General features: G+C 37.2%; 1 protein-coding gene across 1 annotated transcript in view; it reads left to right on the forward strand.

Moving 5' to 3' along the window:
* LOC145985208 (uncharacterized) overlaps positions 1-12,510 on the forward strand; it is a 30,655-nt gene extending 18,145 nt beyond the window's left edge. Inside the window, exon 5 of the mRNA XM_083118951.1 lies at positions 10,267-12,510. Within this exon, the coding sequence (XP_082975077.1) occupies positions 10,267-11,055 (789 nt within the window). The 3' untranslated portion in view covers positions 11,056-12,510. The remainder of the gene's footprint in view (positions 1-10,266) is intronic.
* Positions 12,511-16,254: the final 3,744 nt, after the last annotated feature.

A 16,254-nucleotide genomic window follows, 5' to 3' on the forward strand; every position in this document is an offset into this window, starting at 1 on the left:
GGAAGTTAAAATACATTATCAACTGGAGGTTGTATGGTTTGCAGTAGGTTCATTACTCAGTTTATGTACGCACAGTGAGAAGGAAAATTGCTGTTATGGAATCATTCAAAATATATGCCAAAATGTCTTTATCATATATATATCTCTTTTTGACAGACAAGCCACATAACAGAGGAAGTGAATTGTAGGAATTTCGGCATATTTTTCAATGAGTCTCTAGCAATGGATATTTACCCAACCATACATCCTTATCTAAAGTGATAAAAGGGAGAATCTAAATTTTGTGGGGAAATAATGAAGTTCATTTTTATTCGTGGAAGTCCTCTTCATACTGTATAGTACAGGAAACGGAAGGCAAAAAATGGGGGGTTTTTGGAAATAATTAGGAGAAAGCTGAATTTTGTGTACTGTTAGACCATCATAAGAGATGTATTTTCCCAAAAGTCCCCACCCCTCCCCCTGTAACTTCCCTCCCTACACCCCCTGAAATTCAATATGCAGTGTTTTAGGAAAACGCCCATGTCTCTGAAACTAGTGGACATATACGGACGTTCATTTTTAATTTCTGTGACAACATTACTCTCTATAAAGTTGGTTCTCTTCAGGTTTTAAATATCCCCAATGGTTTTTGAGTTATTTTAAGACAAAATGAATTTGAATTTAAGTTTTTGGGTGTGTCAGCACTTAGGCTATTTTACACCCATCACGTTATACGGGGTCCAGCCCCTTATCATAACAAATAACATAACTGTAACGTCGCATAACTAAAATCTTAAAATATTCTGACTTAGGTTAAAGACTGAGGCTGTAAAGGGGCACTCAGCACACATAGGACAAAAAACAGGACAACACACAAAATTTTACTGGCCATAGGGCCAGTCGCCAGAGTATCGTTAGTCTGCAAAATTCAGTCCAGGGTGTACTACGTGAAAGGTTATCCCTTACACCCCAAGACAAAATGAAAAAATGTAAATTTTTATACTTACTTTTTCATTCATTTTGGGACTGTAATTACGAATGATAATATTGGAAAATTATCCAAACAAAAGTTGTAGAGTATAAAATTATCTTTCATTTTATACCAATAAAGACAAGCTTGTTACTAAAATTTGCCCTGTAGCAAGAAAAGTTCGACTGCGAGCACATGCACTTTCACTCGCTATGTGCGCTCCCCTACTCTCTGTGTTCCACAAAAATGCCCACATTTTGATGTTTTTTTTGTTCATATGTGCTACATTTAAACAATATTTTTAATGTTTTGTAACATTTTAAAGTAGCCCATGTGCTGTAGATGGATAGAATATACAATTTTAATTGTCTTATTTTGAAAATATTAAAATGACGTGTTTGCAAATATTTGCATAATTTACCTCATAAAAATATCATTCTTGTCTGCCATTCTCATATTGTTGAACTCTCCACATGATTGTTTCAAGTACTTTTTCGTAGCCTAGTTACACTTTGTACCGGGAATCTGCAGAGCAGCGCCGTGCACAACGGTAGAGAAGGGAAGAAAGCAAGTAGAGGGAACAAAGCAGTGTGTACTGCTGTAAACAGCTGGTAGCTGCAGCCTGGTTTTCCCTCCATGCACTCACGCATTCATTGATCGAACTCTCTCGAGTCTTACCTGTGTGGAGGACTTGTTTTTGTTTAGTCTATTTGGCACTCAAAGCTCAAACTAGTGGATTAGTGATAAAACTATAGAATGGTTGTGGATTGTATCGGCCACTGTTGTTAATATTAATCGAAGACATCCAAACGATGGTCCATAGATTAATTCATTTCGCTGGAATCAATAAGAAATTGGTTATGGCTCTGTACAGATCAATAGCAATAACTAATGTGATAATATCAGTTGTCAGGCAATGGCCATTTCAATTTCCAGTGGAGATTTCACTGACATTACCATTCCATTGGCTGTATGGATGGTTGGATGGCGTTGTATACTTATTACAAAGAGGTCTATGGTTTCATACTTGGTTGAGGCACATAATGGTTTGGATCCTAATTGAAACTATAGGTTCAGTTCCTAGTATCCTTTCTGTGTATAAAGTGGCCTAAAAACCAAACTCAAACAAACTAAGCACCTTACTGATATTCTGTCATGTTCCAGTTGTCAAAAAGAAACAAAGAAAGCAGGACTTAAAAGTAAGGCTGAGCCGATACCGGCAGTATCGGTTGATTTTCTTTTACCGATACCATAGATTTTCAGTAGCTAGAAGAGCGGGCAAAGGCAACAGCTCGTCTCAACATTTGTCCTTTTTAAAAGTTTGTTCACCCTTCCTTGTGACAGTTTAAGAGACCAGAACAAGAAGTTCCATAGATTTTCCTAGAAACACTGGATAAAACCCCACCCTCCTGGGAAGTATATGGCAAGATCAAAGGCATGGGCAAATGAATGCTGAACCTAAATGTGACCATGAGGGCATGTAACTGCTTAGTTACCACTGTAGGAAATAAACCATTCATTGCCAATTCTTGCTTGAAGCTCGTTGTGGTAAGATAGGTGGACGTTTTTAACCCCCCGCCGCACTAATGCCTGGTCAGGTAGTTGCGGAGTTCTTGGAAAAGAGGGATAAATGTACATTAAATATTTATCAGGAACTTTACTTTTCATCAAATGGACGTACCATCATACTTTTTGTTATTCAATACACATTCTATTTTTTTTTACTACTTTGACATAAATTTCCTTGCCATGACTGTTGTTTTTACACAAATTTTAGCGGTCTTTCTTAACTAGACGTAAGCTAGATGATGAATATTTGCTGTTTTATCTCTGATTTTATAGTGTCTTTTTACTATTTATGTAATAACAATATTTTTTATAAATACGGAGAAACTAGTACTCACTTTTATCCGCGAAGCTGTTTTTTCAAAAGACCCACGCCAAGCAACAGTACAGCAAGTTCAAACGAGGATGGTGGCAGTGGCCACCGAAATTAATCGAAAAAGAAAAAACAGCTTCGCGGATAAAAGTGAGTACTAGTTTCTCCATGTTTATATACTACCGCATGTCTCTTTTCCCAATTATGGAATATTTTTTAGTCAAGACAGAAAGAACAAAATAAGTGTTAACGTTGTTTTTCCTCAGTTTATTAGTCTGTGGTTACATACAACAAAATACTCCATACGCATCGGAGAAATTAATTAATTAATTTTCATATTATTCATATTATTACAAATAATTATATTAATGTATTAAATAGAAACAATTTTATTATTATATTTCCGAGACACTTGGCTCGGACTGGCTCCCCAAATTATATATTTCTAAATACGTGCCTAGTGATGTGACAAGTTAGCAGTGGCGTAGCGTGATTCTATGAAAGGTGTAAGGCTTCCTTAGATAAACCTGACCTGAATATTGGATAAAGAAAACCCAAAAACATTTTAACTAAATAGAATCTATTTGAATCTAATTCATGTATGGGCATACTCAATTTCAAACACAAAATGCACACACTCTATGTTAACAATAATAGCATATGTATTTCTTAATGAAAATTCTCATTTATACTGTAACTCGATCCGACGATCGTTTAGTCTGAACACCTCAATCACGTCGTCGTAGAATCGGGAGTTTCTGGTCAATGTCTTTAGCAGCTTCCTTTTCAATGGATATCAGTCCCAAGTCAGATTTCCTTGCCTGAGTCTGTGTGCTGCGTTGAAATGTATGAATCCTCTACAGTGCAGAAAATGACTTTTCCACCGACGAGATGAGGCAGGAACAGTGAGGAACAATTCTGTTAGTTTGTACACTTGTTCAACAGCTTCGTTCAAATGGGTAGTACGCAAGTACTCATGAAGTTCAAACACACTCTTTACTCAATATTCGGCTTCAGAATAAATTACCTGTAGCTCAACTTTCAACTGGTAGCAATTTAAAAATTTTGCATACAGCTCAGTTAAGGACACAAACTCTTCTTCTGGAAAGGTCATGTCATATTTTTATTCTTATTATTATTTTTATTTCACTAAAAAATGCATTTGTGGGAAATGCGTCGAATACAATTTGCAAATGCAAATGCATTCGAGAATATTACTCATTATCATGGTTACGATATTTGTGCACATTTTGAAAAGCATATCAAGCAACTTAGTGAAAGGAAAAGGTAAAAAAAAAAAAAATCAAAAAAAAATCTGTAAATCATAATGCTAAGTATTACGCGCAAGCTTTAACATTATGGGTAACTGGGATGCACGTGCCAAACTTTGCAGGCGCTGCCGGATCTTGGATTGCCAGACATTCCTCTTTATCGTTAACTTCGCTGCTTGTAATGGAGGTAATATCCAACATTAAACCATCTCGTTTGTAAACTTAATAGTTAGTTTACACATTAAAAATGACATCCGCTTTGTTACACCTCCCGTCAAGCATTTTGAAACAACACGGGAGTTGAATTTCTTTGTTCTCTTCCGACCGTGGCAAGCATATGAGTCATACGCAGCGGCAACCATGCCAGCTTAAGCTTCGCCTACCTGGGGACAGAAATTCTCACCAGTTAGCACCCACTGGTAATGCGCCTTACATCTGGCTCAGAATCAGGGGGCCCTGTCATTGGTTGAGATGATACTACGTAAGCAAACACACCCGCCATGGGCAAGTCCAAATAATTTCTTCCATTCACCTACACGTAAGTCCTCTGAAGAAGCCTTACAGAGAAACAACTCAAATCAAAACAAGTCCTCTATTCTTTCGTTAAAAGTTCTACTTGCAGTCTGATATTTCTGTGTGTTTTCAAGCGATAAATACGGGAATGAAATACGTTATCTTCAATAATTTCGACTTGTAAGGTGGACTTACAAGCCTTACATGGGCACTACGCCGCTGCAAGTTAGTATGACTCAGTAACTAGCCTTTGTTATTTTGTACTGGAATTATACAAGTATTGGCATCGATATCGGTGGGTATCGGCAAATGGTGGTATTGGCTCAGCTCTACTTAAAAGTGTATCAGTCAAGGACTGTAGAGATCTTCAGGCCAGCACTTGAAGTGAAAAACATCTGGGGTGATGTTTGGACAAGCTATGGGGGGGCTCCTATGATTTAACATGGTAACAATTAGACAGCTGGGAGGATGTGTTTGCGAAAAACTTGTTAGCCGTGGGATAACATTCCATCCCATTCGCCCTCACTTCGAGCTCTGCTTCAGGGTTCTTTCAGAAACAACATCAATTGTGTCGTAACTATTTTTTATAACTAAGAGGTTTGAAAAATGACCAGGTTAATGCATCCAACAAAAGGGGACTAGTTAATGCTGTTGCTCAGAAATTTGTTTTAGGAGTAGTTCTTGAAGAAGCAGTTGCTGATGTTGACATAATTCAGGTGGTTATACAAAAATTGATGATTAGTCAAAAGTTATAATAGTTGGATCAGATATTTGCTGGTCCTGCAGTTGCACTGACCCCGAAGTCCCCCTGTCTTTTTCAGTATCCAAAAACTCTTTCATCAAGATAATCATAGATATGTTTCCTCATGGCTATTAAAGAGGTTTTTTTTTGAGGGGGAGTGGCATTGGGGAAGACAAAAGCAGTAGATTTTCTTATTATCTGATGCAAAAGATCAGCCAGCCATTTTCAGCCAAGGAGGATTCTCTCTCAAGAAGAATTGATTGCAAAATGAAAAAAAAAAAGTTTATTCTTGTCTTGTTTGGATTGAGTAAATATAAACATCTAGATGAAGTTCATAACTTTAGCTTCATAATTCAAACAAGCAAATTGTATTAGAAAGCTCATTCTGATTTGGATGAACCCTCTCCAAGTGCCTCAGCAGCATGTCAAAATATTTTAAACAATGGGGTATGCTGGTTCTAACGAGTGCGTAATCTCCGACCCTTGATCTTCAAACTCCAAAAGTTTCCGTGCAATTTATGTCAGGATCCATATTGGATTTTGGAATATTGTGTCGGAATGTTTGTCTTATTGCTACGACCACAATCAATTAATTCTCGTTATTGCAGTTTAATATACGTGTAGAATTTCAAATAATAAAACAAGACAGTATTATAAAGCTATAAAAAAAAACATGTGAAATATAAAATGAAAGACATGCACTAGTGAAATAAAAACCCGCAATATTAATTTAAGTGCAAAATTCAACTTACTCCAGGACCCGATTACTTGTGCCGTACCACATCCAAAGCACGCTGTTTGTCCAGTTGCACGTCAATACGTGTCTGTGCGAAAGATTGCAGCTTAACAAAGGAAGTTATGTGACTTTTGGATTTTTCATGTTTGGCACAAGCGTTGCAAAGATTACAGTATCCGCCACGCGTCCATACACTTTTCAGCCCCGAAAAGTAAGCACGGCCAACAAAAAAGCAAAGCTTATTAACACTTATACTTCCTGTCAACCATGGTGTTTTGTCATAATTTGCTTGTGAAAATGCCTCACATATTCCCGATTTTTGTCTTTGTGTGTAGAAATAAGTTCAAGCGATGACAGTGACCTACCTGTATTAACAATTTGCAACTTCTCCTGAAAAGATCTTGTTCCAAAAGGTTTCACCAGCAAATGTTGTATCACATCCATTACCCTTTAACACAGCACTATCACGACAAACACTAACACCTAAATAAATAATAAACATGAAGCCAACGACTCCACGCATTCAGTTTCACGTGCCAAACTTCTGTTGTGTTCCTGGCTCAGAATGAAATTCCCTATGAATGATAAAAAAAAAATCCCTTTCCGAGCTCGAAATGACAGGTTTTAAAAGTTTGAATCATTGCAGGCCAGAGAATTGGTTTGCTCATGTTATTCAATTTTCCTATTCTTCGCACTCTACCGGGTATGTTTTCCCTAGTTCAGTGGAGGGAACGGAAAAGGCTCTGAAGGTTGAGAGTGAGACCGGTGGACTCTCACAAGGAGGAGGTTACCCTGGGCACGGAATCACCATGCCTGAGAAGCTGTGTTTCCTCCCCCTCTTTCCTCTCTCCTCGACAAGGGTTGTAAGGGAAGCAGGAGGAATGACGTCAGGGTGAGATTCCCTGAAGTCATTCCACCAGCTGGAGAAAGGTTCCCGGACATTCAGCGGCAAATGGTTGGAAGCATTCGTGCGCTGGAAGCAAAGAAATGTATGCATCGAAATTGGTTTGGAAGAATATTGCGAAGAAATGTGTGTGTGTGTATGTATATATATATATATATATATATATTTTAAAAAACGAAATATAGGCGGGTCATCTGCGATTACCTAGATAACCCAGAGTATACGCCACTGATTTAAGGGTTCAGCTACAAATCCAGACATGGTTTTGAAACAAACATCAATATACTGACTGGAGATGCAAAATACGTGGCCAATGTTTGAAACCAATGACAACTACCCAATCTGTTGCTACTGACTTTGTTTAATTTCATGTGTCTGCAGGGCAGCTTATGGAGACTTCCCATGGTTGATGGAGATCAGGATATAGATGCACTGCAACAGACTTTCCTGCTACAATTCTCTAGTGTTTGCTTAAGAATATTAACAACATTTTCAACATTATTTGTAGAATATCATAGACCCCTCTAAACAGCATACGTATGTGTCCATGAAATGAAGAATATTTTCAAAGAGTACTAGATATGTTACACTCTGTCCCGGGAGACTGGAGGAAGAAAAACAAAAAGAAGTACTCTGCGCAAGTAGGACTCGAGAGTGTTTGACCAATGAGTGCATGGATGGGAAACTCAGCCTCAGCTACCACCTTTTTGCAGCAGCGTGCACTGCTTTTTCCATCCACTCACTTTCTCCCCCTCTCTACCGTCGTGCATGATGCTGCTCTGCAGATTCCTGGTACAAAGTGTAACTAGGCTACGAAAAAGTACTTGAAACAATCATGTGCAGAGTTCAACAATATGAGAATGGCAGACAAGAATGATATTTTTAAGAGGTAAATTATGCAAATATTTGCATACAAGTCATTTTAATATTTTCAAAATAAGACAATTAAAATTGTATATTCTATCCATCTACAGCACATGGGCTACTTTAAAATGTTACAAAACATTAAAAATATTGTTTAAATGTAGCACATATGAACAAAAAACATCAAAATGTGGGGATTTTTGTGGAACGCAGCAAGAGTAGGGGAGCACACATAGCGAGTGAAAGTGCATGTGCTCACGGTCGAACTTTTCTCGCTACAGGGCAAATTTTAGTAGCAAGCTTGTCTTTATTGGTATCAAATGAAAGATAATTTTATACTCTACAACTTTTGTTTGGATAATTTTCCAATAGTATTCGGCTTTTCTTGGGGTAGAAGTGCTGTGTAGGACAGGAAGGTTGGTTATTTAGTTAGTTGGGGTGAGTTGTTTCCTGTAGCAACTGCAACAGCGGGGTTGGTCTTGGGTGGGGAAAGGAATTTTTGCTCCTTAACTTGGCTGGAGCGAAGAGTTTTGAGGTTTTCTTCTACCTCGAAAAGGGGGTGGGAGGGGGGGCCTCCTTGGAGGCTGAGCGTAGTGGCAGTTTGTTTCTGGAGTTGTTTGCTCCCTCAGCCGGTGTAGAAGGTTCTGTTGCACGAGCCGTGCAATGGTATGGGTAAACAGGTACATGTTTGGGATATAACATGATACAATGATAATTAGGTGGATGGTATACATGGAAAAACATTATTTCAAGGGCATGGGGTTGTTATGGTGACATATGTGGGTTATACAGGATAGAAAGGTTAATTATGCATACATGGTACAAGGAGTAAATATATGTACAGGTCATTAGGTATTATGTGGATTTTGCAAACAAGGTTTAGATATTCATAAAGGTTATAATGGTGTATGTGAACACTTAGGGTTTAGGTTGGGATTTTGAAGTAAAATGGTGGAGGCAGGGTTCTGCTTTCGTGGGGTAGTGGGTTAGTCGAGCAGTGGTTCGTCTCTTTGTCGATTTCTTGGGTCGTCTGGTCTGGGAGTGCGGTGTTTCCACCTTAGGATGGGTGTCTGTCCAATGCTGCATACAGCGGGGTTGTCATGGAAGTGAATGTCAGTCCAAAAGGTTTGAGTCTGTCTTACAGCATGGTGTCTCAGAGGTTGAAGATTCAGGTCCTCGTGTATCTGGATGATCCTTGTGTCCCTGCTGTGGCCGCTGATGGTCCTGGCTGCTCTATTCTGGACTATCTGTAGTTTATTGAATGTCGTTGGTGCGATATCATTCGTAACGAAAATACAGTCCCAAAAAGAAAAAGTAAGTATAAAAATTTATGTTTTTTTCATTTTGTCTTAAAATAACTCAAAAACCTTTGGGAATATTTAAAACATAAAGAGAACTCACTTTATAGAGAGTAATGTTGGCACAGAAATTAAAAAAAGAACGTCCCCGATATGTCCACTAGTTTCAGAGATATGGACGCTTTCCTAAAACTCTGCATATTGAATGTTCAGGGGAGCATAGGGAGAAAAATTACAGGGGAAGGGGTAGGGACTTTTGGTAAAATACATCTCTTATGATGGTCTAACAATACACCAAAATTCAGCTTTCCCCTAATTAGTTCCGACAAAAATACTTCGTTTACTGGGATATGTAATAATATTATTCACGATCAATACTTCTCCATCGTAATTAAAATAATATCTGATTCAATGCCACAGAGTACATATACAGTATTGGCCAAATTATTGGACTCATTGTAAAAAAAAAAGCACATTTCGTTGTTTTGAAAGTGTTCTAACTAAATAAATTTGACGATTGGGATTAAACTGTTTGTCTGCTTCGATATAATCTTGTTTCCCACAATCCTTTCTTTTTCTGTGTCCCAAGAATAGGTGGCAACATGATTCTTTGCACATTTGCAAAAATGCCTGAAACAATATGTACATTGTTACCATGTTATTTATGCTATTTGTTTGGTTATAACAAAGGAAATAATATTAATTCTGATTGCTCTATATTTGTATCTCCGAATATACATGTAATTTCATGAACCACGTGGTTGGAATTTAGAAATAAGAGTGATAAAGGAATTGTACACAAGCAGTGATTAAAAATGGGCTCGAAAAGAGCCAAAGGTGGTCATACGAAGTACTGACAATACTTGCTGTGTGTATAACAATGCAATGTGTATCACAAAACATTAGATCTGTCAAATTTATCTACATAAAGTGAATTGATCTGTGTTTCATTTTTCAACTGAGTCCAATAATTTGGCCAATACTGTATTTAGCAAATATTCAGGATGCGTCATTAAGTTTAATGAATGAAAGTATGGATAACTTATGTGTTAGAAACTTTGAATCTTCTAAGCTGTGCAGGTATATATCTTCTATTATTATTTTTTCCAGCTAATCTTCTTCATGCTTTGTGACAGAGTCCTGGTACCAGACCAACGAGTGACATGTCTGTACTCACTCATGTTTTACAATGTTGTGGCATACTGCATGTCCTACATCAAGGAGCTCATCGAGAAAGAGGATTGGTCTCCATATGTGAACATGACGAAGCATTCCAACATCAAGCATCTTGCCATGTCAGCCACCAAGATAGTGTTGGAGTGGACCAAAGCCGTGACTTTCATCATAACAGTTGTCTTCATGCTTCTCGTATTCGGTCTTGAGCAAGGGTTGGAACACTACCATCCAACATGGAACTACACGATCATTACCTGGGTCTACTACATGTGCACGGAGAAAGTGTTCATAGAAGGTTTCCCTGCACTTCTCTCCTTTCTCCAGTTGGATATTTTGGAGTCCCTCGAGTCCTTGTGGGCACCAGTCATTCTACGTACAATAACCGGAGCACTGTCATTCACATTCGCTCTTCCACTTCTTATCTACGGCCAGTATCGTGTAGTCTCACTTGCAATGTACGTAAATGTGTACTTGCGATTCAAGGAGATGGCGCTCAACAGTTGGACTTCACTCAGTGCAGAACGAGCAGTGCTTAGCCAATACCGGTATGCCACATTAGACGAGTTGGCTGAATTTGACGATGTTTGTGCAGTATGTCTTAGTCCCATGAAACTGGCCCGAATTACTCCCTGCCATCATATGTTTCACGGAGACTGCCTTCGCTTGTGCCTCAAGAACTCTGATATTTGTCCAATTTGCAAACGGGAAATGATATTTGAGTAGAAACTTTTCTGAAGGACACTAAAACATGACAGGACTGAATTATAATTGTACAAAGCACATGCTATATTCAATTTGAATATTAGCAAATCCATATAAAGATGATCAGAGCAAAAATCAAGTTGAGAAAATGAGATATCTTTACGTTCAGCAAAATAGGTAAAAACTGTATACAGTTTTACACAGAACAGGTTCACAAAAATTATGCAACATGCTTAAAGAATCATATACAAATACACTGAACTATGAATGTAAATATGAATATGTTATAACCATGAAGTTTGTAATCAGCTATGAATTTGAACTGCACTAGAACCAAAGATTATTTTACTATTATCTTCTTAATACATATGTGGTTAGCCTAACAGTACAAATGAAAAATGTAAAACTTAACACTTTATTAGTCTGAAGTATTAGAATAGGGGATATATAGAGAACCAACAGAATATTCTTCTGAAAAATTTGAAAGTGTGATAAATTTGTAGAAAATATATCCCGAATAGTTTGTAGTGGTAAGTATAGTAGCAGATACTACTTCACCTCACTTAAAGTATTAAAGAATAAAGATTCAGGAACATTATTTGGATGCCACTCTTGGAGAAAAAATTTAACACCAAATTGAATTTACAAAGAAAAAATAAAACTGAACAACATTGAAAATATTTATATTTATTTGAATTGAAAGTGGAAACAGAACCACTTCACTGGAATTCCTTCATTTCAATGTGACTGTATTATAAAATATTAATTTGAAAAAGTATCCCAAGAGTATTAAATGATACTCATATAATGTACTTTTATACTTTAGGTGTGGTGTTTTTGCACCGACTGAAGTCAGAAGAGCAAATTAATGGCTAAAATCTATTTTGTCATCTTACTTATGTAATCCCGGCAATATTTTCCTCCTTCCACCTCTAAATTCATAATGTTGTAAATAATTTATACTTTAGGTAAGACTATGAGGTCTCCTAGAAACATTTTTTGTACTTGTTCCTTTCATGAATTATTTTATTACACCTAAAACATTTTGACTGATGTCTATATATTTGTACTTGTTTTGTTACTACTTGAGTTCCTCTGAAATAGAATGAGTGCTTTGTTTCCTAGTACTATTTGTATTGGATTCGGAAGTGGGAATCTAATCTAAAGAACTCACATGACCATGACTTCTTCACTAATTCTAACAATATCTGTACACCACCATTCATAGGTAGATTCAATAGTTTTTCATGGAGGAACTGAATATTGAAATATATGAAGTTTATATATTAGTTCATTTGTATCGGAACTGCTGTACTTAAGAATGCTTGAAGGTGTAAATGTCTGCACTTTTTTTTTGTCTGTATTTATGTTCTGAAATTATAAGCATTTTTATCTGTACTGTGAGCGAGAGAGAATGGAAGATCTTTCTATTTTTTTAGCAGTTTTGTAATGTGTGAATCTATGAAATATAATAAATATGTTAAATACAATTATTTTGATTTATTTCCAGAATGACACAATAACAAAGAACAGACATAAAAGAAAAAATATATATATTGACAGTATTTCAGAGAAAGAAGAAATAATGAGTGGTATTGTTTTAAAAAAAATCATATTTTGTTACCTTTCTGTATTTTTAAAGCCAAATGAAATTAAAACGAATGGTGATTTGATAAAAAAAGATGAAAGAACTCTGACAAAAGACCATGCATGCCAAGTCAGGACTTGAATGAAGAATCTTTGATGGTGAAATTCTGCTCGGCTGTTGAGCAACAAGCAATAAGTGGTGAAAGGAAATGCAATGAAAAAATTATTTAATCAACACTTACCAAACTGAATGATCATTTATGCTAGCTTTTCAGTTAATTGACAGAATAGAAAGATAGCAACTATTGGTTTTTCATTTAATTTAGAGTAATATATACATCTGTCTATCACTAGCTTGTACGATGGAGTGGCTTGTTTAACATGATACGATGCCAGAGGTGCTTGAATCGAAACCTGGGAAACATATGGGCATTTCTTTACAATTGCCTCATTTCATCCATTCATCTTAACTGTCATGGTTAACCTAAAGAAGTAAAAAGTAGCATAAAATAAGCACAATGCAACGCAACAGAGTATAACATGCAAAAAGACGATGAAATACAGACATATTGATCTTCTTAAAAAAAATAACAGAATTCCATTACAGTGTAACAGTAAACTTGACAAAAATCAACATGTACCTCTTTTAAGACTACAATTTTCAGATTCACTTAGGCATTTTCTCAATGAGAAAGCTACTTAGCATGACATTACATTACGCGGTTAGGAACTTCTGGTCCAGGCAGATCCCTGATCACATACTATCAATGTTAGCCTGGGTTTTATCTGTAATGTTAACTTTCCTCACCTAACCATGTTTATGGGTGGCCAAAAATTTCCAGAATCCGGATTCGGAAATTTTACTATCTGGATTCTGGAGGAATCTGGATTTTGAATAAAATCCAGCTTTCAGATGAAATCCGGATTTTGGAGGAATTCGGATTTCAGATAAAATCTGGATATCTTCTTGTCTGAACAAACACTAACAATTATCTTTGTAAGCTGCCACTTTGGGCAATTTGAGTTGAGAGTTGTGAATACACTCCTGTGCTTATGAGCAATATTTTGAGGAGTTCTGAACAACATCGCCCTTTGCCTGGCGTTTACGCAAGCTCTTGTGGGATGATAGAGGGGTGGTCTCTACTCTTGATAAAGTGCAAGGTGGAAAGTTTGAGGCCACAAAAAATCCACCTCGCTCGAGTGAAAATGTTATCTTGAGCCACCTCTGACTGGGAGTCATTAAGGTTCACAGAATATGTCAATTAAACATGAAGACCTCTTGAACAAGAGTAGACGAAAAGAAAGGTTAATCTGAAATTGTAAATTTACTTTTATTTTGGCAGCTGATTTACATTGTTTGGCCTGAAGAAATGTTGCTGCAATGAATTTAATTTAGTTTGTGAATTATTTTGGTAAAAAATTCGAGTTTATTACTTCTCTTGATATACAAGGCCTGTTCAAAAAGAAACCGAACTCCTTTTGTAAAGTTTGTATATAAATTTGTTGAAGAGAACCGACACTGGTGGTGCCTAGCGGTGTTATTAACGTGGCCCAATTTCAAAGCCATTGCTAACCGCAGTAATGCAGTAGATAGCGTTGAGTGCAGGTGTGTTGAGTGCCCGCTGCAATTTTCAGTTACCCTACTATGAAGTAACTGGAAGAGTAGAGCAGCTATGAGTATTTTTTTAAAAAAACTGTGTCAAATTAAATAAAACTTTCAAAGAGACTTACGACGTGTTACATGAAGCCTATGGCGAAGAAGGTTTCAGATCAACACATTGTTACGATTGGTACAGACGTTCCAGATCAGCTTGAACCTTCATCGAGAACGACGAATGAGTAGATCCCTATGTTAAAATGATGTTAATCATGTTCTTCGACTGCTAGGGGATCAGGATTTATGCCGCATGGTTCCACAGTGAATGAAGCATTCTAAGTTAACAATTACAAGAAAAGGTGCAGCGCAATAGACCACAGATGTGGTAGAACAAGTCCTGGAACGTTCATCACAATAATGCATGTGCTCACTGCTCACTCCTCACTTGTTGTCTGGGAGTTTTTGGCAAAGCACTGGATACCTGTTGCCCTGCAACCGGACTACTCCACTGATTTGGCACTAGCAGACTTCTTCCCCTTCCCAAATTTGAAATCAACCCTCCAAGGTCACATATTCCAGACAATAGAAGAGATGAAGGGGAATCCGCTAAGGAGCCTACAGGCCATTCCAAAACTGGAGTTCCAGTATGCATTCCAGGACTGGAAGAAACAGTGTGTGAACAGTGGAGGGATGTACTTTGAAGAAGACAGATTGAAATCGCTGGTTAATAATTTTTTGCAATTTTGTACAAGTTTGGTTCCTTTTTGAACAGCCCTTGTATGTAGTGACAACGCTAGTAAAAATAGTAAAAACCAAGTGTGGAGAACTAGAGAATTTTTTTTTTTTTGATAGGGGTTTAGTTAAATCTCATAAGTTCATTTCATTATTTTTTTCTCTTGTCTCTATGAGGTGAGGACTTGCTTACAGCAGGGGATCCACTCCTCTGGTGTTATCACAGCTTATGTTACAGTATTCCCGATTAAATTTTGCTAAGAGTCCAAATTTTATCTGCATGGGGGGAGGGGGAGGGTGGAACACCAAAACTGCTACAAACGAATGTCCCAGTGAAATGGAAATTGGTTGTACCGCATGTAAGCAAGCAGTGGCAGTGATTGGATTCCAAAACTTAGGAGGGGCAAGGACAGTTTACTTTCTCTTGGTAAATAAGGTTTAGCATAATGTGGGGGCAAAAAGGCAAACAGTGGGGGGAAACTGCCCCCTCCTGAGCACAGACACTGTAACCAAGTCATTCTTCCCCGTTGTTGTAGAGGTTAACGCTGTCACCTTTATAATTATGGGGTCATAAGTTCAATTCTCTGTGGAAAAAACAAGAAACAATCTTACTATATCGTACAAAATTATCATGAAACGTGCCTCCAGATAAATCGCTTTCCCGATGTAATCTTTTTTTCTTTTCTTTCAACTTCTACAAGTTTTCACTATGCTATTTTATGGAATTTCTTGGAATGGAGCTTTGTAAAACTGTTCCACCCTACTTTCCTGTTTTAATATTTTATTAAAAAATTATATTGAAGCTGGCTGTTCTTTGCAATAAATTGGATTTTTTCTTCAATGAGATGATTGCATTACGTTTATCAGTACTCCTACATTTTTCATTTTTAATAATAAATAATCCATGGCTTGACAGCCCTGGAAGAGCATTGGCCTATCTCCCAACTGCCAGTCTCCCTTTAAAAATCCTACAGCTTAACAAAATGTTGGTTCCGCAACAATCACATGTAATCAGAACGTTTGTATGTATGAAATACGAGAGCAGGAACAGTTCGCTCAAAAGCAGAAGGAAATATGACACTTTGTGTTGTATACGATTCCATTGTTTGAGTTCCGGGACAAGAAGCAGGTGTAAGTGATAATATTGTTTTGGCGTCAGAAGATGCATGAATTGAGCACGAAATTATCGAATCAATGAAAAATTCTGCTTTTGTGCAACAGCTATCGCTGATAAAAAATCTAAAGAAAACATCGAACAATGTGGACATGTTTAGCCGCAACAAAGAACAGCTGTAGCTTCACAA

Source organism: Lepisma saccharinum, chromosome 3 (genome assembly GCF_977018435.1).
Source record: "Lepisma saccharinum chromosome 3, izLepSacc3.1, whole genome shotgun sequence".
NCBI lineage: Eukaryota > Metazoa > Arthropoda > Insecta > Zygentoma > Lepismatidae > Lepisma > Lepisma saccharinum.